We start from the raw sequence: 27954 nt of genomic DNA, 5'->3' as shown, positions 1-27954 counted from the left end.
TTGGAGAGATGAAGCTTGAGGTCTAGGGATGAGAGTTCGATACCGTAGCTCAGCCATTTCCTGAGTTAAGTCCTCTACTTCCTCTTTGTCCTTTAACTTTTCTATTCGCAATTCTTCCTTGTTAGCCTTCAACTCCTGCACATCCAACGGGGTATGAAGGAATGCCGCCAGGGGTGCAGCGACAGTGACTTCAGCATCGCCACGATTTCTGCCTTCATCTCCATCATATCTGAACCCACAAAAAGAATATTAATAATGCTAATAATAAATCCCTCAAAAGCTAAACTGAAACAAAAATTGTGAGTGAAAAGACCTTGAGGAGTATCTTCGGTGTGGTAGAGGCGCTTGAGGATGTCATTTTGAACTCTGATTTCAAATGAAAAAATTGCGCTCAAAATTTGGTATTCAAATCCTGATTTGAAAGTAAAAGATCGCGCTCAAATTGCTGCAGAAGAGATTTCTACTTCATTACCTGAGGGACAATGAGTTCTCAATCCATTGTTTACTCTAATCATCCAATCAGAAGCTAGCATTTCCGTTTTCTTCCCCTAAATGGTGGTTTTGGGATTGCTGCTGGATTGACTCTCCTTAACCTATTGGACAAAGATCTTCTTTGATAACCTTCTACCAGGTAAAAAGGTTTTGGCTTTTTGCTGAGGAGCAAAACACAAAAGAAAGAAAAGGTTTGGGAGACACCTGTCACTCTCTCAGAAACCATCTAACAATGTTAAATAGTGTGTGGTTTTACTGTTTGGCTAGTTAACTATTATATATTAATAGATATGTATTCAAATTGTTTATTGAAAATAAAGATGTCCACCTTCGAGTGCATTATTATTATTATTATTATTATTATTATTATTATTATTATTATTATTTGGTTATCTTTTTTAGAATTTTTAAAGTAATTAGATTGAGACACTTATATATTCTAGAATTATATGATCAAAGAGTAGAAGTTTATCTAAGAGTTGCTGACTTTTACAACGTATCTTAGATTTGAAAAACTTCAGGACCAATGGCCCTGATCAATGTCTTAGTAGAAAGGTGGAATCGGGTCACTTATACGTTTCATCTCCCTATAGGTGAATGTAAAATCACTTTAGAAGATGTAGTTTTGATTCTCGGAATTCAAGAAAATGGACTATCAATTACTGGGCCAACCAACAGTAATCACGGACTCATGGTGCAATAATGCTTGTTGAACTTTGAAGTTGCACCTACAGCGAATGGCTGTAAAGGCAGCTTTATCAAGCTAATGTGGTTACGTAACGGATTCTGTATTCATCTACTGTTGGTAACAGATTTCGTATTCATCCACCATCCTAGAATAACATGAAAAATATGATACAATGAAAACACACATTAATAACCCTTTTTGGAAACATGTTCGTATAATGCATAAAATATTAAATAGAACACGTTAATTACCTATGTTCACCACAAGTTTTTGCATGAATTGTGCCTTGAACTTCCTCAAGAAGTTGGGTGCTATGTGCCTAATGCAAAATATCTGTATGGCCCTTAGCGGCTCTCATGCTCCATTACAATGAGAAATAGCTGACCTAATAGACTCATGTCGATCAGAGATGAGTCCTACTCCATTCTTCGTCACCGCATGTGTTCGCAAATGACGAAGAAAAAAGAACCATGCATCTGATGTCTCACTCTCGAAAGGGGCAAGGCAATTAGCACAATATTATTGTTGCCATCCTGAAAAACTGCAACCAACAACGCTCCTATATATTTTTCATACAAGTATATGTCATCTACCTGTACATTCGGCTTGCAGTGCCTGAATGCTCTAATGCATGAGTAGAAACTCCAGAAAACTCGATTTAGAACCCTGACATCTTAAGCCAACTCATCCTTGCGATAACAAGGTAATGTTTCATATTCGACAGCTGCTGATGTCTGTTTCTTAACTAACCATTGCCTCAAACCATGTGGGCAACGCTTCATAAGAGGCTTCCCAACCACCAAAAATTTTTTCTAGTGCCTTCTGCTTAGTTAATCATGCTTTGCGGTAGCTAATCGTATAGTTAAACTTCGATTCGACATCTGCAATCACTGATCGCACCTTTATAGATGGATCAGCCTCTACCAATGGGTTAATTGCTTCTGTAATAATGTATGAGTCCAACTTCGAATGATCTTGAGAAATGGTAGCTCTAGTACAGGTATGGCTACCATTGTATTGTTTAATCTCCCAACAATACTTTATTCACATCATGCTAACCCTGATAAACCAATCACAACTTCTGTGAATGGTATAATCTTCAACTGCCTTTATCACAGTCTTCCTAGAATTAAATTCCATCTCTATGACAAACTCACCATCTACGACCCCAGGTGGATCTGCAATAACACCGTAAAAACATATTTAGACAGTGCAATATCTTAATATAAGAATATAATATTCAAATTACTAATTTAAATATGGTGCTTGCAACTACAAACCTGCATTGGCATACTCCGGAAACTCTGGAGCATTCATGGCATCGAGATCCAAAGCGCGCATGAAAGATGGCTCTTCGAATGGATGCTCACTTGCTAGTGCATTAGTCACGTCCTCTACGTCTGACTTAACGTTTCAATCCGCTTATTCCTCATCTGTATTGGGATCAACGAAATTGTAGTTGCCTTCATATTCCTCTTTGCTTTCACTATTATAACTTTCCCAATTGAAATCATGATCAGGTTCTTCGACCATATTAGGTAATTGTTCGAACTTCACATACATCTCAATTATAGACATATATGATTGGGCTTGATAGTAGATTGAGAAAATATCTTGCAGAGTTGTGTCATCATTGATGCACATTGCTGAAATTAAACGAACCCACCGAATACTAATATAGGTCGTCTATATAAAATATTTGTCACTTTTTTTGGTATATCCTTCTTCCTACTAATTTTACAATCAAAATGTACCATATGTCACTCTCTCATTACAATTAAAATAAAATCTTTCCCTCTAAAATTAAAGAGATCTTCCTTCTTCCATCATCTCTACTAATTTTACAACTAAAATGTGCCACATGTCATTCCCTCATTGCAATTGAAATCAAATCTTTTCCTCCAAAATTAAAGAGTTCTCCCCTCCTCCCTCTCTCTTTATCTATCCCTCTCATTCCTTCAACTACTCTATCCCTTTTATATATAATTATCATTATCAATGAATAATTATAACTTTAACAATCAAAATGTGCAACATGACATTCTTTAATTATATTAAAATTAAAATATTAAAATTAAAATTAAAATATAGCTATGTTATATATTATATTATATTATAAATGTGTCACATGACACTTTTATTAAATTTGAGAAAAATATTTTCTTCTAAAATTACTAAATTTTCTTCCTAAATTATCTCATCTACCTCTCTCTCTTTTTTCTATTTCTCTCTACCATTCTCACTCTATATATAATTTTGATATATTAATATATTATTATCTAATTTAATAACTAAATATATCACATAACATTCTCTTATTCAAATTGAGAAAAAATATTTCCTTCCAATATTAATAAACTCCCTTCTTAAATTCTCTCATCTATCTCTTTCCCTTTTTCTATTTCTATCTACTCTTCCCACTGTATATATATTTTGTAATTTATATTTTATATTAGTAATTTGACAAATCAAAATGTGTTATCAGATATTTTTTATTATAATTAAAATAAATTTTTCTTTCAAAATTAATAATCTTCCTCTCTCAGTCTTCATCTTTATCTTTCTCTCTCTTTTCTCTCCTTCTCTATTTTTTCTATCTTTTTGTTCTACAAAAAAATAAAATTAACAAAATAATATAATTCAAATAAAATTAAAATTATTATTATTATTATTATTATTATTATTATTATTATTATTATTATATACATTTTTTTTTGTTTTTTTATTTAGTTTTAAATTTTTACTGTTTATCTTTCTAATTTATATTTTTATTTTTCTTCTTTCAAATATTTATTAAATTTAATTTAGAGAGAATACTAATGTTATGATTAAAAGTTAAAATCAAGATTCTATTGTTTAAAAAAATTATTGAGTTAATTTTATAACTATCAATATAATTTTTTCATGCTAATATCCAATTATATTTTTATATACATAGAGAGAAAAAATATTATTTTTAAATAACAAGCATAAAAATTAATTATTTCTATTTGTGAAACAAACTTAACAACTAATCAAAAGTATACAAGTTAAATCGTTTCAAATTTTAGATAAGAAATATTAAAATTAATTATTAGTAATAAATCAAACTCTTTCACGTGAAAATAACAACTAAAAGTCTTATTATTTGATTTTTTATTTACGGAGATCCTGGTCTTCTTAGTCGACGGAGACTTTTGTCCTCTACAATCTTTTTGTAAAAGTATCTTGATTCTATAAATCTTTTGTGCTATAATCTATAATATCAGGACAAAACTGACATAATTTTAAAAGATTTATATTCCCGTAATATAATTACGGGTAAAAATACTAGTAAGAATCTATATTTTGACAAACTCTTAAATTCCTCGAACGACACTATAAAAAAAGAACAGATATACATAGATTATTACACATAAAAATCATACCTTTAGATGTTTCTAATAAAATTTGATCATTAAAATAAATTTTAAGACTAATATTATTCATTTTTTGATTACGAAAATAAAATATTCATTTTAATAAATAAAATGGTTAAGTTCAATTTTGGTCCCTAACGTAGGGGTCGAAAATTTGTTTCGTCCCTAAGTTTTTTTTTAAACAAAATCGTCCCCGAAGTTGACAGTTGTATTAAAATGGTCCGACGGACAATTTTGCCCCTGAGTTCGTTATTCTCCTTAATTGTTTGTTAATTAATAATAATAATATTAATCATGATAATATTAATAATAAAAGGGAACGCTGTGGGAGAGGGAGGAGGAGAAGATGTTGGGTCGAAGGCTGTGAGGAAGAAAGCTGTGCTAGGGTTCGACGAAGGGGAGGACGAGGACAGAAACGCCGATTGGATGGCTTCCCAGGGTTCAAGATCGGGCAGAATTCGAACACCTGTGAAGGAGATGGTATGTGGGCATGGGGAAAGGCCGATTCTTCGAACCTCAACGACGAAGGACAACCCAGGCTGACGATTTTGGGGTTGTGTCTACTATGAGGTATTTTGTTGGCCTGTAATTTCTGAGATTGAGGTTTTCCATCTGGGTTTTCTTCATCTTATGAGTTCTGGGTGGTGATAGGTTTAGGATGGCTGTGATTTCTTTAAGTGGGCAGACCCAAAAGCTGGAGGAGCGCTACGGGATTCTGAGATTGCAAGATGCAGGAAAAAGATTACAAGCTTGAAGGATGTCGAATGGAAGCTGAGGATTGTAGCTGGTTTAGGGGTAGTTGGGTGGATTGGGTTTCTCTATTTGTTGCTGCATAATCCATACAGTTTGAGGCAACTATATGGAATGCATCTAATCAGGAGATGATTAGAACATCATTTGTAGGATTTTTGTGTGTTGTTTTGGTTATTTGATACTGTTACTTTTATTGTTACAATGATGTTATGTGATGTATCCCCTGTGAAGATGTTTGAATGTATGAATAAAAGTGTTGTGCAAATTTTCAATCATGAAACAGTGAAAATGTGTTGAAAACATGTAAAGAACATTTATGTGCACCAGGATAAAACATTAAGCAATGATTCTTAAAACACTGACTATAAAAGTTCACAGCAGCATCCATAAGCCAAAATGGCCAATTACAGAGTTGTAGTTATCACTTAAACAGAAAAAACACAGACCAACATAGTTCATAAACAAACTTAAAACCAGTCCACCACATCGAACAAAATAACAAAATAACAAAATACAAACATAACATTGTTTCAGACCTAATGAAATAGCATAACAGCCAAAACACATAACTAATCCTCTTTAAAGATTGCCCCATGCACTAGGAGGCAATTTTGCCATTAGCTTGAGTTTCTGCATTGGGATATGAGGTGCACCAGTCTGGATAACAGAAAAACGCCTCTTCTTCTGAATTGATTGACTGTGTGAGGGCTTCTTGCAAGTGGAGGAAGCTGCTGCACTGCTCTTTTGAGGCAAAGGTTGGGATGAAGGAGCTTTAGGGTTGGACTGAGGTGGTGCAGGCCCGGATACATTTTTGGTTTGAATCTTTGGCTGGGTTGAATTATCAGTGGGCCTAGATGCCATTTTCCTGGGCCTGGTTACTGGTTTGCTGGGCTGAGTAGTTGCTGTGTTGGAATGAGTTGTTACAGGGCTGGGTTGAGAGCATGATTTCTTGCTAAGTCTCCCTCTTTGCACTGTTTGGCCAGGGGGTTGTGAGCTTGCAACCTTAGTACCTCTCCTTGGACTCTTAGCAGCTTGTTGAGATGCAGGTTGGACCTGTGACAGAAATAAAAAATAAGGAACATGTTTAGCATAAGTAAATATAACCCAACCTGAACACTATAGCAGAAAGGAAGATACCTTCTTCTTATGCTTTGTGCAACCTAATTTCTTGTGACCTAGAGCACCACAGTTAGAACACCTCTGTGTTTGGCCCCTACGGGAGAGATGAGTTTGGCTTCTGTTATCATCATCCCCAGGTCCCCGCTTCCTCTTCTTGACTGGCCAGTGACTTGGCTTCCGATATGGTGGTGGCATGACATCATCATATTGGGATCTCTCCCACAGATCTGGCCCATTCAGAGGATGTATAACTTCCTGGTAGCACCTCAGGTAAGCATCCTTCTTGTAATGGTCATCCACAAACGACTCCAAGTCCAAACCTTTGAATGTTATGCAGCTAATGGCATGAGGACATGGTAGCCCGCTCATCTGCCACCTCCTACACGAACACTCACAAGCAGCCAGATCTACAACAAATTTGTCTAACCCACACATCACCTCATACTTACTAGCAGCTGACCAAAATGGCCTCCAGTCCCTATAATGCTTTACCATTTTCTCTAGCTTCTTCAATATCGTTGGCATAATGTTACCCTGGTAAACTTGAATCCTAACTCTATTGGCAGCCCATCTAGTCATAATATACACTCTAATGTCTTCTAACATAGTGACAATTGGTTTTCCTCTAGCCTCAACTATCACAGCATTAAAACTCTCACTCATGTTGTTAATAAGGGAGTCACACTTTGAATAAAATGAAAAGCGAGAACGGGACCAGAACCTGGGTGGAATGCTGTTCAAGTGCCGAAATGCATCCTCACTCTTGAATCTCATTGTCTTCATCTCCTTCTCCTTCATCTCCTTTGCACATCTCCACATTTGATTCTTCAGCTCTAATCCAGGAAATTTCTTCCTGAAGTTGTTATACAGATGCCTCACACAGTATCGGTTGTCCACACCAGGGATGACTTCCTCAAGAGCTGATAACAAGCCCTGCATCAAAAAGGTAACCCAACTAATTAGTATAGTATTAACCATAAGTAATAAAATGCCCAAACAATTTCAAATTAATGTTTACCTTCTGCTGATCCGACATCAATGTACACTTTCCAATTTTATCAGCACCCAAATCATCAGCTAAGTGTCTCAGAAACCAAACCCAGAAATCCTTGGTCTCAGCTTCAACCACCGCATAAGCAATAGGAAGGATCTGGTCATTAGGATCTCTTCCTATTGCAGTGAGTAACTGGCCACCCTGAGGAGTCTTTAAGAAACACCCGTCCAAACTGATAAAGGGTCTAACATGTTGGAAGCTCTTCTTGCATGCATTGAAGCAGACATACAATCTCTAGAACACACAATAGTTCATCAATTCTGGGTTCTAGACCTCCTGGGCAAAGTCTGGGCTCTTAATCACTTTCAAGCTGACAGATGAACCTGGATTGGCCCTTAGAATCTCTGCACAGTAGTCATTAATCCTTCTATACGGCTCCCTAAATGCACCCTGAATTTGACTTAGTGCCTCTTGCTTTGACTTGGCTGCCATGGACTTGGTCACAGTAACATTCCATTTCTTGTGTGCCTTTGCTTGTAACTCCCTTATTTTAATCCTCAGATTAGACTCTACCTTCTTTTTAAATTGGGCTCCAAGCCACTTAGTGTGCAGTATCCCAACTCTGTGCATTTTCATGCAGGTGTATTAGAGGTTCAAGCTTCTTAACTGCCAGGTGGATTCATCCCCAACCTTATGTGCATAGAGCCAGAATGGACAGTCCTTCTGACACACAGCTCTAACCCTGACCAAATCACACTTCTTAAATTTGATGCTCCTAGCCGTATGAACTGCATATGCCAGCACAATCTCCTTAAACTCTTGTCTGGATGCATAAAGTGTCCCTACCTCCCACCTATAGCTGCTTATATCCTTCAAAGGTTTATGAACTGGAAACCTTTGACCCACTCGATCTGATATATCATCACCATCATTCTCAGCATCGTCATCATCTCCCTCATCCCCACCAATCATGTGGTCCATCTCCAACTCATCACTATCTGCTCCATCCTCATCACTAAACTGATTTATACCTTTACCCTTTTCCTTGCCAGCAGTAGCTTCTTCCGACATAGAATTAGCATCATCAAATCCACTATCACCCTCAAAATCCTCATCACTATCAGTGAAGTGAACCTCTCCTGCACTGTCCCCCTCCTCATCAGATGGCATGTACTCAGGGTCCTCACTGTCTTCATCATTGGACTCACTTCCATCTACCTGAAACTCATCCCCCACATCTCCACCCTCGGTTGCCTTATTAGGTTCGGCACTAGCCCCTGCTGCCTCAGTCCCGTGCCCTTCAAAAACAACCAAGCCAAGCCCATCATCTGTTCCCTCTTCTGCAACTCCCCCAACGTCAACGTAACCCACTTCTAGAAACGGCTCGGCATCGCCCACATCGTGGACCACATACAACTCTACCAAGCCCCGTAACCCAGCAATGTTGCACATCTCGATTGCTTCTGTGTCACCCTTCAGCATCTTCAGGGAAGTCTCCAAATCATCAAAGCTTGGATCTTTATACCACAATGCAACAATGTTGGCCTGCAAGCACCCAAACTGCCTTAGTTCTTCATAGGCCTCAAACAAAGACAAACGATCGCTGTCAATGTCCTCGATGATGGTACTTTTCCCCTTAGGTACTTAAAAATCCCCTCCTCATATCCGAATGCACCCCCATGATGCACCCTCACGTTCATATACACCATCTTCTGCTCAGTCAACCCTACCATACAGCAGAATACATTACTCAAAAATATATATACAAACCCTAGCTATAGCAGCAGACTCAAAAGCCTGCATTCAACATCGAAATGCTCAGACAGAGCAACATCGTGATGAAATGCAAACCCACAACATGTTGTGAACAGTTGACGTGATTGCTTGAGGGATGGAAAGTAATCGTACCTGAACAATCAGCTGTTGCAACGATGAAGATCACTCACCAATGTCTCAGCACATCGATTCTGAACCTTAACCCCCCCCCAATGGCTACAATGCTTTCTGTACACCCTCTTCGCACCTACGTCTGAGGGTTTCACACCAACGTTTCAGTTTTCAAGTGTTTCAAGGAAGTTTATGAGTTGCTTCATGAGGAGATGTGTACTTTGCGGGAATGAAAATTAAGGGAGAGAAACCACAAAGGGCAGAGTTGTCATTAAATTTTATTTTTGGTGCAAAAGGACCATTTTAATACAACTGTCAACTTCGGGGACGATTTTGTTTAAAAAAAAACTTAAGGACGAAACAAATTTTCGACCCCTACGTTAAGGACTAAAATTGAACTTAACCCTAAATAAAACGAATTAACTAAATATTATAATCATAAAAAGAAATAAATATATAACTAAAATGAAAAAAAAATAGCAACACATAAAAAGAAGAGAAGCTAACAAAAGAATAGCATCAAGAGAAAAAGAGATAGACAATTGCAAGAGATTACTTTCACACAAATTGTCTTTATATAGAAAGGAGATTTTAAAAATCGTTACTCACGCTTATACATTAAAAAAAATTTCAAATTTTTTAAAAACAAACCAACATTACTAATTTTATAGTGACAGAGATTCTAAAAAAACAAATTGTCCAACTTCAAATTATTAATCACATTTTGATATTTTTTTTCTCTTCTTAAAATTATTAATCATGCTTTTTGTCACATTGATAATTTTTATATCATACAACTAGAAAATGGATTAACACAGACAGATTTACAGACATATTTAGTCTTTATTACAGATGAATTTTTAGTTACCGACAAAATTACCAACGGATTTTGTCCCTCTGTAAAAGCCTCGTCGAAAATTATTTACCGACGGATTTTTTCCGTCAGAAAATTACCGATGGATTTTTACCAGTTACTGACGAATTTTTCCTCTATAAATTCTCCATCCATTTCCCGAAGACGACGAACTTTCCAACGGATTTTCCGTCGGTAATTACAGACGGGTTTTCTGTCGGTAATTACAGACATATTTTTTGATGAATTTTTCGTCTGTAATTACAGACAGATTTTCTGACAGATTTTGTCTGTAATTTGAACCTTGAAAAATCATCTTACACTCTGATTACAGACAGAAAATCCGTCTGTAAATTCGTCGGTAAGGTAAAATAATTTTTTTTTAGATTTTTCCATTGCAAAATAAACTTGTTTTCATACAAAATAAATATAAATTTAATACAAATTTTTATCTAATTTGTATTCGAATATTTATAATATTTCAAAAAATAAATAAATTCATCGTATTATCAAACTAAAAGAAAAGTACTATAAACAAGAAGTCAATATGATTCAAAACATAAACAAAGTGTATTGATACATCAACTATAATAATAAGTAACAACCATACATTAAAGTGTGTTGATACATCAACTATAATTCAAAATATAAACTTAAAGTGTATTGTTCAACTATACCACTGATTGACCCACATGAATATCAAGGGACTCATATGTGTCCTGTAATGTGTGAGCACCTTCAACTTCAATCAGTTTCAATGAGTGGCCTTGAATCCTGAAGTTGATTGATGTTGTTAACCCAACATTGGACACTCTGAATTTGTAAGTCTTCCCTGCAAATAAATATAGTTAATTTAATTTTTATTTAGTTTCAAATAGTGAATATTAATGGAGATGGAGAGATAGTTAATTAATAATTAGTTATTACCTGCTTGACCGGTAAAGACAACAGAATCTCTTTGCCCATTGATGAGAAGAGCATCAGGAGAAGAAAGTTTCTTGCCAAAGTCCAATAGTCTCCTTAGTACCTGCAAATCAAAATTCTTTAGCCCATCTATGTTTTGATCATCAACAATTCTTAATTTCTATGTTACTCATTCAGCATCAGGAGCAGGGTAGGGAATGGAAATAACAGATCTTTGGGCAATGTTAAGTGTCCCAAAACCAATAATAAGTACAAAAAGCTTAAATAATAAAGGTAATAATAACAATCAATAGTGTAAATCAAAGCGGTGGTAGCCAGAGATACCAACATCATGAAGGATATTCAATAGCTTAGAAACCTACCAGGTGGAGAATTGGCCCAGTGGTGGAGAATTGGCATGAAAACAAGCACAATTGGATCCCAACAAGAAGTAAAACCAAGGGTATGTGAACCTGTCAAGTCCACTTTTAGGTTCATCAAGGAAGAGCAATCTAGGCCTCATCAAGATCTCCAAGACAATGTTAACCCTTCTCTTTTCTCCACCACTTATCCCTCTCAAGTGCCAGTTCCCAATCACAGTGTCTCCACAATCCTAAAGCCCCATTGCCACTATAGTGCTCTCAACAAGTGCTTCCTTATCCGACGGCGCCATCTTGTCCGGTAGCCGCAACTGAGCAGAGTATGAAATCACCTCTCTCACTGTTAGTGTCCCAATAAAGTTGTCATCTTGTGTCACATAAGCCTTCATTTTAACCAAAATTTTACCTTCATGACATTTCTTACTTCTTAGCAACAATATCCATCCTTTTGGCTTCGAATGGATTTAATCGGTAATTTACATAGTCCTGCTATTTGGATTGAATTTTCTAACATAGAAAAATTAAGACGTAACAAATTATCTAAGGTTAATTCAATTTTGTTACACTATCTATTTCAACTATACATTATCACATTACATCACTAAAAAGCATATATATTTATGATTGGAACCTCTGTGTAATGATACTTAACTAATTAATAATTTATAACAACATCAAAATATAAAAGACAGTATAGACTCTTATCAAACTCTTATGAATTAGGAAGAAGAAAAAGGAGTATATACAATATATAATATGATAATCAGTATTCTCACTTTTGAACAGTTAGAATCTGTAATATAAGTAACTTACAAATAATTCAGGTTCTTGAGGCCTCCCAAAGAATTCGATATCTCACCATTAAAATCGTTATTGGAGAGATCAAGTGTCTGAAGCTTTTCTAGGCTTCCAATTGCTGTAGGAATCTGACCGGAAATTGCATTGTTCTGAAGCAACCTGTACCAATTAAGCATCACTATAACTGCATCTACTTTGAGTGAATATAAGTTTATAATAAATCAATGCACCAAAGAATTTGAAAATAAAGATTCATTCAATCAATAAGAGCAAAGGCAACTGATTCAGAACTGAACCAACATCCAAAGCAAGAACTACACAAGAGACTTAAACGAAAAGCCAGACAACTTACACAGATTGTAAGTTAGTAGGTTAACCATATGGTTTGCAAGCCTACTCAAGCGATCAGTAGGTTAATCATACTTTGGCTTGGCTAATTAAGATGTTAGTAATTTGTCATTGTTAAAAAAGAAACTATAGTAAAAAGCTGTAAAATTTTACCAAAATACCAAAAATGGAACCTAGTGCATAATATAATTTTATAACAGAGCCAATGACTAAGAAACGAGTAGAGTAAATACCATGGACAACTCTGTCTTTTTAGAAGTAATATCAATTGGTTGACTTTTATCAATAGCTAGCTTCTTTGCTGGATTTCAAATCCTTATCATCAGCAACAGAGGTAGGTGGTATAGGATCTACTAATTTAGATGTAACTAAGCAATGCCCACTAGGATTATGCCCTTCAAAATACCAACAACCTATCAAAAGATGAGATCCTTGTTTCATAACCCATAATTCCAGCACAATTTTTTACTTTCAAAGCCTGAATTAAACCTGCCATGCCATTACTCACCTTACCAGGGAAAGAATAATCCATAATCATATTCTCTTAGAAGGATCACTATCACACTGCAGCAAGAAGCGGCAGCAAGTGTAAAATGATATAGAATAGATAGTAGATATTGCATAAGCTTAATCCATTTTAAATATTTACCATATAAAGATCTTATTATCTTAATAGAGAAAAATGAAATATAAACTAAATTAACAGAACAAGTGAAAAATGATGTGATCAATATCATTTCAAAGTTATAAGGGAAAAGGTGTAACCTGGAGCAGCATAGCCAAAAGTACCAGCAAATGTTGCCCACAACAAACAATTAGAAGATAAATAAAGAACTAAACAGGAGAACAGGAAGCTAAAGGGCAAAAAATTATCGATACTGATTCATACCTCCTCAACAGGATCTTCCTCTGGCAATTTCTCCACTATAACTGAAACTGTTGGTCCCTTACTCTCAGGCCTAAGCATCCAATCCAATCCCATTTCTTTTCTTGAAATTTCATTCTCATTTATAGAATCTGCTGCAATATTTGCAGCTTCACCTTTTACCTTGCTCTTTTTACTCCCGTATTTTCTATTTGTCTTTTGATGCCTCCCCTTTTCGATCTTTGAAATCCTTACTAACATCTGAAGAAGATGATGAGCATTCCTCAGATGAATATCTCTTTTTTCTACTCCTTGATCTTGATCTGTTCCTAGAACTCAAAAGCTGTTCCAAGAACTCTTCCCTTTTCCCTTCAACACTATAGACAACACCATATTATATTGTCTTCCTTTATCGTTACTACCAGCTTTTAGGGCATTTGTTTTTATTGAAGTAGATCTGCATGAAATCTCATGTTGCAATATTTTTATCTGAAACGAAATGCATCGAATCGAAATTAACAAAATAATTTGCATTTCTGAAATTAAGTGTAGTGATGAACTCATTGCGAATGCTTACCCTATCCCTTCCCAAATTAAGCTCCTGCAAAAATTAACATAACAGAATCATCAATCACCATTATCAAATCGCAGAACAAGAACAACGAAAGGGACGAAACGCTGAACGAACTAACCTCTAAGCGAAGAAAAACGGAGGGCTTCAGTTTCGGTTAATTAGCGGATTAAAAATCTAACCTCCAAGGGACGATGACGAAGGGAGCAGATGCGACGAAAGCGGCGGCGGAGGGGGCTCGTGCGACGCGAGCGGCGGCGGCAGCGGCAAAAGATGCTTGTGCGACGGAGAGAAAAAGTAGCTCATTGACCGAGAGAGGGAGAAGCTCGTTAGATTTGTGTGGAGTGTGAATGAAGCCGCCGGCTCTGAGCTCAAGAGAAACGTCAAAAGGAGGACGGTAGCACCGCTGACGAGGGGAGCAGAGGAGCACAGTTTTATATTGCAAAATAAGACGGAGAGAGAAAGAAGCTCGTGCGATGGAGAGAGTGTGGACAAAGAGAGGAAGAAGCTCTCGCTTGTGTGGGGTGTGAATGGAGCTCGAGAAGGTAGGGTTGAGTTAGGGTTACCCCAATATTTTCGACGGAAAATTTAAATTATAGACAGATTTTCTGTCAGTAATAATTTAATAAAATGCGGCATTTTGTCTATTTAATTACAGACAAAAAATCCGTCTGTAATCATTTTCCACGAAAAAAAATAATTTTACCGACAGAATTATCAACGGATTCTATTTTTCGTCTGTAATTTATGCTAATTTATTTTTTTTTGTTTTCCAACAAAAAATTCCTCTAAAATTCTGTCTGTATTTCCGTAGAATAAAATCCGTCGAAAATATCCGTCTGTAATAACTAATTTTCTAGTAGTGTCAATATATTATATATTATCAATACATTATATTAAATTAGTGTAATACCACCGTATTACCCTTCTCATCTTATAATACCCAACAAAATTAGCCCAAAAGATTAGTGCTTGATGAGTTATCACATGAAAATATGAAATTGCGCTGCATGTGGTCGAAGGGGGCCACCTCAAATTCTCAATAAAGGCATTAGGCATATCAGGCTACACGACAAGGCTTAAATTATCATCAATAGTAGAATTTGAATTTGAGACCCCTGTAAATGTGAAGCTCTCTTCTGAATATGAGCCTAATGTATAATAGGATTTAGTAAATTTGTGTTTTAAATATATATTTTAAAAATATAATAATTTTAATTTTTATATATTTAATATAATATATTAAAAATGTAAAAAAATTCAGTTTTTAATAAATTTTAATAAAGTATTTGTATAATATTTTAAAAAATATGTCTAAGATTCCCGTTACAAGACTCATAATGAAGAATCCATTCTATGCATGCTTTAATTTACCCTTTGTTGTTAGGTCCCCTAGAGAAGCATCTCTTGAATTAATGATCCTTGAAGATATTATTCTCGGTCAATTTGGCTGTGCTTTGCTTTGTGTGCCCCTTCATAAATGTTTTTAATATTTCGAGAAAGATAAAGTATATATAACCAATTCTATATACAACTAATTATATAATTTAACAGTCAATTTTTTAAATATTTAATTTTAAAATTTTAAAAAATTAGGTTTGTTGTCCTCCTCCAATTCGTTTTGCCGCACAATCTCACCCATCTCGTCGAATTCCTCTCGCCGTGACGCACCGTACCCTCTTCCTTCAACACTTCTCGTCGCAACACCGCACCGTCGCCCTCTAATTAACTCCTTTTGTTGCGACACCACACCTTTCGTGTGTAATTCCGATTTTTTCGTCACGACGTCTTCTAAGTCTTTGGTTTCCCTTTTCTCATCCACGTCTCTTCTTCTTTTTCGTTTTCATTTTCTCATTCACGTGTAACACTCTACCACACAGAACTTTACATCTAAGATATAAAATATAGATGGCGAGACGCTACGACGAAAATAAAATTGAAGGTACGATGCTCACGAGAAACGGAGATATAGAGAACTTATACAGAAAACCAGAAGACAAATATAAAAAAAGTAGAGTTTCAAATGATAGTTATATAATCAGGATCTAGACTCGACCTGCGAAGTAAAGGTCGGCTAGAATATAAATATATACAACCCCCCAAAAATAAAAACCAACATATAAATATAAATCATGTTTCTCCAAGTCAACCTCTAACAGGAACAAAACATAATATATACAAGATGAAGAATTTATACACATATATAAACATAAAGCAAATACAAACACCAACTCCGAAGATAATTTTTTGCTTCCAAGAGTCTGCAGAATGCTTAGTACAGTGTCTCGCGTCCTGTATCTGAAAACCACAATATATATATGGAATGAGAACTGGAGGTTCTCAGTATGGTAAAGGTACCCACGTACACAAGATATAAGGTCCCGGAAAAGTCAGAGGTGATCCTAGAACTCCGACACTCAAATTTAAATCTTAAAGTTTATAAATTGAAAGCCATAAATAGGATAGGTTATCTAAGATTCTTATTTCTAATTCCTTTCTAACTTAAGCCCTAATTTCTGCCTTCTTCCAGTCCTCCAAAATTCCGGTGCACAGACAAAGCAAACGCAAGTAGGATACAGATACAATAGGTAGCAAATATAGCAGGTAAGCATAATAATCACATAGGAAAGTCCAATTAATGCACAATCAAGCAAAACACACATATGCATATGATATATGCCTACCCTATGGCTAATGATATCATCTCGGTTATATAGTCAACCCCGACATGTCCTGGTAGCTAATCGTGGACAGAAACACCCTTCGCGGAGCAAGTGGGGATGAGCCACAACCCCTCTTTGCTACTACCTGCTCAACCTGGAGCAAGTGGAATAACCACCACTGCTGCTACTACCTAAGTGGGTGTTTATAAGCTTAACCTGGACTAAGCGGGACGAACCACAATCCTTGCTACTGCCCAGGTATCTCAAACATTGACCGAGAACAAGCGGGACGAACCACAATCTTTGCTACTGCCCAGGTATCACAAACATACATTCATTCAATTTTAATTAGATAAACTATTCTTCCATCCAAATTAACTAATACAAAACTTTCCAAAAATTCTTATAAAATTTTGACAGCACATCCCCTAAAACTCGGACTTTGCCACTCTTTTTAGGTCCCATCCAAATCACTCAATCATCCACAAATAAATAAATACATACATACATACATACATACATACATACATACATACATACATACATACATACATACATACATACATACATACATTCTCCACAGCCTATCCTCATCATCATTTACTAACAATATTATTTATCACATTCATTATTCCTTTCAAAACTCATTATTATAATTCAATATCATTCATCAATCATCAATCATCAATAATTCTCATCATCATTATTCACAATCATTAATAATCAATCATCATGCATTTTAACCGCCCATTTAATAATTTCTAACAATGAGTCACTAAACCTCAACCTTCTATATCATACAACTTATCATATGGTCATCTAGCCTATGTTTTTACGAAACATTATATATTACTTACGAGAAACTAAAATCACACCTTGGCCGATTCCTTCCGGAGCTCGGAACTCCTCAAAAACCTCTCCTTTCACAAGCTCCAAATTCCAAACATCAATTCCTCAAGTTTAATCACTCGAATTTCATTCCAAACCGCCCAATTGAACTCCAAATCAACAAGAATACAATCTAATTCATACAATATCACTATAATCATCATAGAATTCACTAATTTGATAATTCACAAGGGTCTAACAATTTCTTACCTTAACCACAAATCAATTGGACAGAACTCAGTGATTATCCACCGCTAGAATACCCCTACACTATCAAAATCACAAAATCTCTCAATTTCAAAACCTAAATCACGAAAATGAAAGGAAAGAACTGAGAATGAAATCTCAAATATCTTACCAAATTATTGGGTGGATTTTGTAGAGAATTCCAAGATGAACGCGTGGCCGCTGACGGCTCATCAATCGGAGCTCTGGATTGAAAGTTATGGAAGATTAAAGTCTTGGATGGGGTTAGGATTCTCCTTCCCGTTTTTTCCCCTTTCAGCGTGATTCTAACGTAATGGAGAAGAGAGGGCTGGAGTTAAGTTTATATAAGCGGGCCTTGGACCTGATTTAGGTTCGGTCCAACCAGTTCAATCTATTGACTCGATTTTGGATTAAAATTTTTAAAATTAGTATCAAAATTCATATTTTAATTATTTCTACTTCATTAAATTATAAAATTTAATTTTCTAATTTTGTTGATTAATAATTAATTTATTAGTTAATTATTTACTAATTATCTAGGATTTACATCATGTCTCTTCTTCTTCTTCGTTTTAGATTTTGGATGATTCTTTTTAATAGTTTTGGATATTTTCTTTTTCTAGGTTTTAAATATGGGGTTTTTTTAATAAATAAATTAAATATAATAATTACCAAAATAAATAATTTAAAAAATATTTACCGAAATAAATATCCTTCTCTTATCTCGTTTACAGAATAAATATCCATCTTCGATTCACTTGTCATCCTTCTTAATCATTCTATGTTGTATAACTATCCGTGATTGTAAGTGGCAGCCCTTTTCATCCACTAACAACGGCGAAAAATTTGTTGCTGGAGAAAGTGCACCTTCACATTTAATTTCTTTAACAATGAGATGTGAAAGACCGGATGAATCCTAGCTGATCGTTGTCAATACAGGAAAAGGACCAAAGTATGCATGGACAACTTTTGATTCTTCCCTAAAACTACTAATCTTTGTCGATATACTGCAATTTTACGTAGACGAAGTCTCCCACATTGAATTCAAGCTCCGTGCGTTTGCTGTCAGCCCGAGCCTTCATTCGTGCTTGGACTTTTTCTAAATTGCGTTTCATGAACCAACTTTTAGCACGTAATAATTGTATTAAAAATAATTTTCATTCCCAAAACTTTTTTAATTAAAATTTGGCCACAAAATAATTAAAACATGAGGGTTTCATGTTCTTCAAGGAACCAAAGCAAAGTCATAAAAAATTCATCAGATTTTATTCGATTTTTAACTAATTTTTCAATATTTTCAGTAATAAATTTTTCTCAATATTTAAAACCAATTCCAAGCCACTAAAACACATTATTTTCATTATGATTCCATATTACATTTATCATTAATCATGATTATTCAGTTTGGTTTTTCAGTAGCTTTTGAAACTGAATTATTTCATCAAGCTTTAAACATATTCAACGTAATAACACTCAAATTCAAGCACAAATTCACAACCCAGCAATTCCAGAATATTAATACATTTATTTATCACAAAAATTTTCTAACCCTACCTTCTTGTTGCAGCCACCAACACCGAAGCACCAAGGAAGTTTTCTGACCGAGAAATCTAAGAAGAAAACGTCAAAAATCGGCTATTCCACCTTGATCACCAACTTGGTGATGATACGTCATCTTAAGCAATTTTTAGGGTTCTTTTATATTCAATTTTTAGTCATAACTTGAGCTACAGAGGTCCAAATGAGGTGGATCTAGTTGCGTTATAAAACTAACGTCCAGAACTTCAAAATGATATGCATATGTTTATAGTGGACGTTTAGTTTGTGGAACGCACTACCCTCATCTTCGGGACACGAAAAATAGCGCCTTAGACTTCTCAATATTCATGCCCGGGGGACAGCCCACATGCCCGGGGGACAGCCCATACGCTCGGCAGACATCCTACACACCTGACGAGCCTCCCTCATTCATTCCAACATGCCTGGCAGCCTCCTCACACGCCGGCGAACCCTGTCTTTTCCCTTCATCCGCCGGGCGTCCGTTAAAGCCTCCAAGACACACACCCGGTGTGTGTGCCTCCTAAGAAGTGTATTTTGGGCTTATGCCCAAATTCCTCTAATACAAGCCCGACGTAAAGACAATTTCAGCTCTCAAGATGCAATAGTTAAGGCCTAATCTCAATTATACACATCATTAAAAGTCTTAATCATATCCAAAACATTTAAAACTCCAAAAGATTTGTTATTAATTTTTCTAAAAAATTAAAGATTTGGTTGTTAGGATTTGATTTTGAATTATTATTTTAATTTGAATTTGAAGTAAGTTAGTTACCTTTCGTCCTTTTCGAAAGATAAGATTATGATAGTTTTTGAATTTGAATTTTAGAATTAGGATAAGTGAACGTTATTTACAAGAGATCGACATCCAGGAGGAGGAGGATTGTTGGATCCAAATCCGGATATTCATTTCTTCAGCTTCTCGTTTTCTTTTACTTTTCCATGGATAACTGATCCTTTGTCAAAGGGTTTGAAGCTCTATTTATGTTTCTATGGATTATTAATCTAAGTTTATTTTATTTTAAGTTTTGCATTGATCTAAGGATTCATGATTGAGTTATTCATTCTTCATTAGGATTAGTGGTATCGAAAAGTATGCTAATATATTTTGAATTCTTTTATTATAATTGAAAAATTTAATCTTTGAATTCAATCTTCAAAACTCTTTCACTTGACTCTTTGAATTCGGCTATGAATAGTAGTTCAATTAGTGTGCGACACATACATAATTTTCAAGACAGGATTTTGCTTCACCCCATTTGTCCTGTGTCTTTGGCAAGAACAAAATCAAAATAGAAGAATAAATTAAAATCAAACCAAGAAGAAAAAGTATAATGTGAATTAAATTGAAATTTGAAATCAAATTGAATCAATAACTTTGATAATCTTAAGAAGTTATAATCTTAAGAAGTTGCAAATAACAATTTCTGCAATAGCACCATCATGGAATAATAAACGCTTCTTGTTTTAAACATAATTGAAAAGAAAATCATCATTTGTTCATGCAACTCAGAGAATATGATAAACAAGCTCATACTATATACTTTTAGGTTCCATGTATGTTCATCGAGAAAAAATGGGGTGAAAAAAGAAGACTAATTAATGTTCAACGTAATGTTCATGAGAAGCTCATCAATTTTAATTTCAACTATACTTATTATACATATCCATCTTCTAATTAGCAACAATGCCTAGACTTACGAATAACTTGTGCTTATTATTGCTTTAAACAACATTAGTAAGTAAAGAAGCAAAAACCATCATATAAAAGACATAATTGTAATAAAAAAAATCGACTTAATCTGCACATTGTTTATATTCTAGACTCAGTAACTTAGTTCAGCTTATAGCTTTCAAATCCCGTCAAACAAATTCTCATCTTTTTTTCTATTCTATAATTTTTCTCAACTCAGATATCCAAAAAAATAATTACAGAGCACATTTTCTTCATAACCTTTATTAATGAAATGTTATCTTTTCTCTTTTTCTTACTCTCTATGGCATAGGAGATTAGGTCACTTTGCATCCAAAAAATATTGTGTGTGCAGTGTAGAATTAGTTATTAGTAGTGGCGTGTAGAATTGATTCCAGTATTAGGTGATGAGGTTTTTCAAACTAGAATCCAATCAGGTCCTATAATCCTATTAATTAAATAATTGTTTGCTTTACAACTTCCTTTCACCTGGTGCAATTCCTTTCTTGAGTACTCTCTTCATATCTTCACAAAACATATGCATTGGAAGCTTTAAAGCTGACGTTTATATAACATTCTTCGATTCCAAAAGAAAATTCACAAACATGAGTGTACTGATATGTTCATATGTAAGCAACATGACAGACATGGTTTTTGTTGAGGTCTTCTCTTAACTCAGTTAAACATAAATCATAATCTGATTTAAAATTATACTAATATATAGACATAATCTGAATCAAACTCCTTAACTCTAAACAGTCACAAGTAAACCAAATTAATCAAATATATAGAGAATCTCTGAATCAAAATAACCTGAAAACATAATCTGAACCAGGAAAATATATACTAATTTTGCGAAAAATAGGATTCAAATTTTGTAAGTAATGAAATTTCAAAACAAGAAAAAAAGATGTTGGAGTTCAAATTCTCATCACTAAACTTGTTGATTTAATTAGTTAACTAAAAATGAAAGCTTAATGCTCTTCATATATTTTAAAAATTCTAATAGAACTGTATCTATCTATCTATCTATCTATCTATAGATAGATAGATAGATATGCTTCTCTACTCTATCATATCACAATTTTGACATACATAATATTAATCAATGCACAGGAAATGGTTAAGAAACTTGAATCAAACAACAGAAAGTGGTGTAAACCAAACCATATCCAAGAAATTTTTCTACCTTTATTTATTCATATAAATTCTCATATTTTTAATCATTATATATTTTAGCTTTGATGGTTAGTTTGCATGATCCTTTACAAGTGTTCAGCTTTAATCTTTGGAAGAGATTTTTAACATCTGTGATCTACCCTTTTAGATACAAGTTAATTTTTAAAAAAATTAAAACGGAAAAAAAAATCATATGGTAGACAGAGATAACAAACGAAGAACAAGCTAGAACCTTACTAACGAAGAGGGATTTTGTACATACCAGTAGTGTAAAGGAGGAAGCTAATCGGCGATGGACCCACCGGCAACGGGAAGCGCGATGGAGTTGGTACTGGTGGCCGGAGGAGAACAACGGCAAGGATTCGTGCGCGGAGGTGTGTTTCGTGCCTCTGCCCCTTATGTGGTCCCGCAATGAAGAATCTAAGCTACGGATCTGATTTTGGGAAGGGTCGACAGCATGGATGGAATGGTGGATCGGCAGCCACGCGACTCCACGGTGACACAGTGGGGGCACAGTGGAGCAGGGAAGAGTTTTGCGCACTCTGCACTCTCCTTTGGCGGGTTCCTCAGTATTTTATTTTGGGTATTCTGAATTAAATTTGGGTAAAATCATCACTAGATGGATTGGGGTTAGTAGCGGGCTTCATGGGTTCGACACTAAATCAGTGCGATTCGGTGTCGGTAGTTTGATTTGGGAAGGGATCGTGGCTATCCACCCTGAATTGCTGCTGTTGGTAACACCACAGGCAATTGCCGCCGTCATCCCCCGCATCTGTTGCAGTGTTTAAGTGACATATAATTCGTATTAGAACAACTTTTAGAAATTGTGTTTTCTTCTAAGGTTTAACTGGATAGGACTAGCTTGAATAATAACATATAATTCGACTTAAGGACTACTTTTAAATCTTATTAGAATTTAAATCAGTTTTTTGTGCTTAACCTCTTTAATTAATTAACGAACAACTAGTTGATTATTGAGAAACTAAGGAACCAACAAATTGAAAATCAGTTACTAAAGATTTATCATGAAAGTTCTTTGCATACTTCAAGATAAGTAAACAAGGTTTGATTTTTCTAAGAGCATAAACATCTCCGAATTCCTTGACTCTCACCATCATTGTCTTCTTTCAATCGACATTCACATCACTGTCTCTCAAGCACTTAAGATTCCAAGCAAGATACAAGTTTTTGCCCTCATCAATCCATGTTTTATTGATCTAATTAGGTGTTTAATTTGATATTTGCTTGCTCAGTCCTTTAATCCTCGTGATAACGATATTCACTCACTATGGTATTACTTGAACGATCCGGTGCATTTGCCGATATCCGTGGACTTTAATTTTTGCTCATCACTTGGCCGAACCATGATTGCAGGGACAGCAGCTTCTCCTCCTCCATCATCATCATCATCATCATCATCATCATCTTTTCCTTCTTAGTTAAATATCACACAATTGGTTTAACGACAACAACAACACATCATTTAGTTATAAATGACACAGGAAATTTGGGTAAATGACACCGAAATCTTTAGTGAATGACACAAAATTACTCAAAGGACTACAAGTTCAAAACTAACTCATTCAACCAACAAAATATATTTAAATGTATTTTAGATTCAAAAGACACACCATAAATTTACACAAACGGACAAAAATGATTAAATCTCTTCTATATTATAAATGACACAGAAATTTTTAGTAAATGATACAAATTTTTTTTGAAAAATCACATGTCCAAATCTAAATCCTTAACTCACTTATCCAACAAAATACATTCAAATATATTTATAAAAAAAGCATCAATTTGTTGTAAATGGCACATAAATAGCTAAATCTTTTATATATGAATTCAATACCGTCCAACTAGTTCAATGATAAGAAAATACACCTTTAATTAGAAATGACACTATTAAAAAATTTTGGTTTCAAAATTAAGAAACTTTTGTGTTATAGTTGAAAATTTTGGTGCTATTTTGTAATAAATTTTGTATAACTCAAAACTCTTCCTTCTTTTTTTCTTTTTTATGGTCATCATTTTTTTCTTCTTTTCTTGTTCATCTTCTCCTTCTTATTTGACCTTCTTATAATTCTTCTTATTTTACTCTCTTAACAAGAATAAAAACAAGAAAAAATCAAACAAAAAAAAAAATACGTAATGCTGCAAAACTATTAGGAAGAAAATGAGCAAAAGAAAGAAAAAACGTAGCAATAAAAGAACGATGATGAGGAGGAAACACGCGAAGAAGAAGAAAGAATGCGAAAAAAAAGTGTGTGCTTCACACTCTCGTTGTGAGTTGTTGTTGTTGGGTTTGAACGAATTTGGTTGGACTTGGTTGACAAAAATACTTGAATTTATAGCGAGACCTTTTTTTTCTATGGTATTTTTTATCTCGACAGACCTTAAAGACAATAATATTTTTTTTGTACGGTATTTCTCGTTTCGACGGGTCGATAACTAATCCATTGCGGAATAAAGTCCATTTAAGGGTCTGTCTCTAATCAATGAGTTACTCCACACACAAAGCAATTTGTTTAAGTGAATAAGTGAAATGACTATTCAACTAACTCAAATTAATTAAAATACATACTAATTATTTTTAATATTTTTAAATAAAAATTGTTAAACTTTAATTTTAATTATAACTTTGTAAAATATTTATAGTGTTAATTATTATATATATTTTTTATTTAATTTTTTTTATAAAAAATTATCTTATTTCATATATTATCTTCTGCCACAGAAATATATACTAATTTTTCGATAAACATCCAAAATAAAAAAAAAAAAAAAACTAAAAATAATTTACTCAATGAATGGTTTCTTCCGTATTTGTTAATTTGACTTGACTAATGTGTTTGGCATCCGCCAATTTGATCGGATGGATGTAGGACACATATATAATTATAGGAGAAATGTTAGTGCCAGTAATTTTTGTGATTTGTAGTAATTAAATAGTCATCAATAGTTTTAATGGTGTGAAATTGGTGTGAGATTTCATCTAATGGCTCACTTTTTTTTGCTAGTTATATGCTGGTCAGAATTTAACAAAATTGCTCACTCTCTAGACTTTTCCTAATTATAGTTTAGCAAACATGCAAAGAGTACAAGATAATGCCAATGAGTTATTACTCAAATAGTATAGTCTTCCCATATTCAATTAAGAAGTTGCGGGTTCGAGTCTTCTATCTTTAGTAAAAAAAAAAAGAGTACAAGATAATATTGTTACCAATAGAATTTTAAATTTTTATTTTAATATACACAATAATTATATTAAAAACTAAATTTTACATATTTTTTATAAAATTTTATTTTTTTGTTAATAACTTTAATTTATGTTTTTAAAATATATATTAACTAAAGTACTAAACCCATATAATGATTATTCAATATTCAATTTTCTTTGTACATTAATTCCTGGGATTCCATGTATCTTTTTGCTTTAGGCACGCATTTGTATATATAGAAAAATCTTAAATCTTTCCATAAAAAACAAAAGGCATCTTACAGAGGTGGGGGACTATTTGACCTTTCTTACATTTAAAAAGATTCCCTAAATTTAAATCGTTATGCAACAATGCAACTATATGCCTATATATATATCTCAATAATATCATCATCTATCCTCCATGAAAGCCTATAGTAATTAAGAAGCTATGCTAAAGGAATTCATTACACAAGCAGAGGTTGGTGTAGGGTTAGAAACCCTGTGGACAGCTTTCGCAAAGGATTTTCCAAACATAGTTCCGAAAGCTCTCCCAGATATTGTGAAAGATGTGCAGCTGACCCAAGGCAATGGAGGAATTGGAACGATCCTCATCTTTAATTTTTTGCCTGGTGAGTGTGCTTCTGGATGGCAAGATTTTCATGAATGTGCTTTTTGTGAAATATTACCTTTCAATTTCATATCCCAAATTGTTTATTCTATTTTTACTTTTTAATAATAAAATATTAAAAAATACAACTCAAAATTAACTCGTCTTTAAACGTTTTTTATTAAGTAAGGAGTGTTATATTTTTTGTTAATTATTAAATAAATTTTATTTAATTTATTTATTTATTATATTTTATATCAATAATTTATATTTAATGTTAAAAATTTAAGATTTTAAATTTAAAATTTAAAATATAGAATTTAATATTCAGAATTTTAATGTTTAATTTAGAATTTAAAGTTCAAAAATTAGCAATGCACTCTTTATTTATTTATTTTTTTTTTTTGGAGTGCATTAGTATTTGCAATCAAACTCAGATATATCAAAGCCATTTACTTCTATTAATAAAACATAAATGGAAAAATAGGAGTTTTGATTTTATGATGTGTGAAAATTGTTATACTAATTTTCTGATTTGTCTAACTCTGCTAATCGTTAATTACATTATTTTGTTAATGAACTAAGATGCAAGAAGTGTAACTCATTACCAGAGGGAGAAGATCACTGAATTTGATGAAGTTAACCATGAAATTGGGCTGCAAGTGATTGAAGGGGGTTATCTGAATCAAGGTTTAACATACTACAAGACTACTTTTCAACTTTCTTCAATAGAAGATCATCGGACTTTGGTCAACGTGAAAATCTCCTATGACCATGAATCATCATCAGAGGTAGAAGAAAGTGTCAAGACATTGAAGACATCGCAGTCCACTTTATTCTTTCTTAAAAGCCTAGAAAAATATCTGTTGAATGAGGCTTGATGAAGTATTGTCATCTTTACTATTACCAATAAAGGGTTGAAGCAAAACTTTAGTTTTACTGCTAGCCCTGTTCTTCAAAGAATGGTGATTGCTATGATACCGTAAAAGTATTTGTCTAACTTATTAAAAAGAGTTAAAAATTAATATTTAATTTTAAAAATATAAAAATAAATAATTATTAAATATTCAAAAATTATCATAAAAAATAAGTTAGACAAAAGTTAAACACTAAATTATAAGTATCATAGAATTTACTAAAAAAAATTTGTTATATACAAATAAAATATCAATTAATAATAAAATATTTATATAAAATATATATTAAAATATGCAAAACAATACATTCAAATTAAATATACAAAAAAGTAACATACCGGCACGTAGTTTTAATTTTGATGTGTATAAATTAAAACAATTTTGTAAAAATAGTTTCTATTTAATTATATTTCGATATTTTAATTATAATTTCAGGATAAAAATATTTTCCTTTTTTAATAAGTACCCCATTGATGTTTACATTTTCTTAAAGTCTATATTATTGGCCAAATTAGAGAACTAATGTTTTTAAATTAATAATGAATAGATAAAAGTACAACCTAACTTAGTCAATATGTTTACTTCGCATATGGTTATATTTTTCAATCCTACAATGAAGAATAATAATGTAAGAATAGAACAGATAGTTTGACGTATCAATGATATTGCAGGAGCAGCCAATTGACTGTTGGTACCACCAATAGGTAAAATATATGGTAATAATCCTTTCCTAGTGTTAAATAGAGAGGATGATTCAAATGGAGTCTTGAATGAGGTAAAAGCAAATAATGTTGCTCAAGCCTATGGTCAGAATATAATCCAAACGGTCGAACAAATCTTGAATAGAAAAGAGTTAAATATAGGAGTGACAAATCAACCCTATTTCATATCTCCCTTTTTAGATTATGTGTTTCAAGTTAAACTCCCGCGTGGGAGGGGGTGGGACGAGGGGGGAGGATTTTCAAATCTTCCAAATCTCTCACCAA

General features: G+C 33.8%; 2 protein-coding genes and 1 long non-coding RNA gene across 13 annotated transcripts; 1 reads left to right on the top strand and 2 right to left on the bottom strand.

Moving 5' to 3' along the window:
• Nucleotides 1-5910: 5910 nt before the first annotated feature.
• Nucleotides 5911-8074, bottom strand: LOC140177525 (uncharacterized). The gene is made up of 4 exons (XM_072210645.1): nucleotides 7778-8074; nucleotides 7469-7654; nucleotides 6469-7383; nucleotides 5911-6384 (listed from the first exon to the last, which is right to left on the bottom strand). The coding sequence occupies exons 1-4, from the start codon at nucleotides 8072-8074 to the stop codon at nucleotides 5911-5913; spliced, it is 1872 nt and encodes a 623-aa protein (XP_072066746.1).
• Nucleotides 8075-10710: 2636 nt separating this feature from the next.
• On the bottom strand, nucleotides 10711-14605 carry LOC112737886 (uncharacterized). 11 transcript variants are annotated; one of them, XR_011869533.1, is made up of 9 exons: nucleotides 14171-14605; nucleotides 14056-14079; nucleotides 13503-13967; nucleotides 13122-13378; nucleotides 12847-13026; nucleotides 12281-12424; nucleotides 11471-11974; nucleotides 11112-11211; nucleotides 10711-11016 (listed from the first exon to the last, which is right to left on the bottom strand). It is a non-coding gene; the product is annotated as an uncharacterized lncRNA (long non-coding RNA). The 11 variants fall into 11 exon arrangements; XR_011869534.1 differs by having other exon boundaries at nucleotides 12847-13008; XR_003169127.2 differs by having other exon boundaries at nucleotides 13122-13177.
• An 11216-nt stretch (nucleotides 14606-25821) lies between these two features.
• On the top strand, nucleotides 25822-26990 carry LOC112737885 (phytohormone-binding protein CSBP). Its single transcript, XM_025788035.2, has 2 exons — nucleotides 25822-26073; nucleotides 26637-26990. The coding sequence occupies exons 1-2, from the start codon at nucleotides 25893-25895 to the stop codon at nucleotides 26930-26932; spliced, it is 477 nt and encodes a 158-aa protein (XP_025643820.1). The 5' UTR covers nucleotides 25822-25892; the 3' UTR covers nucleotides 26933-26990.
• The last annotated feature ends 964 nt before the right edge of the window (nucleotides 26991-27954 follow it).

This window comes from Arachis hypogaea, chromosome 13 (assembly GCF_003086295.3).
Source record: "Arachis hypogaea cultivar Tifrunner chromosome 13, arahy.Tifrunner.gnm2.J5K5, whole genome shotgun sequence".
Lineage (NCBI taxonomy): Eukaryota > Viridiplantae > Streptophyta > Magnoliopsida > Fabales > Fabaceae > Arachis > Arachis hypogaea.
The sequence above is the reverse complement of the archived record's forward strand: the minus strand, read 5'-3'. Positions and strand labels throughout refer to the sequence as shown.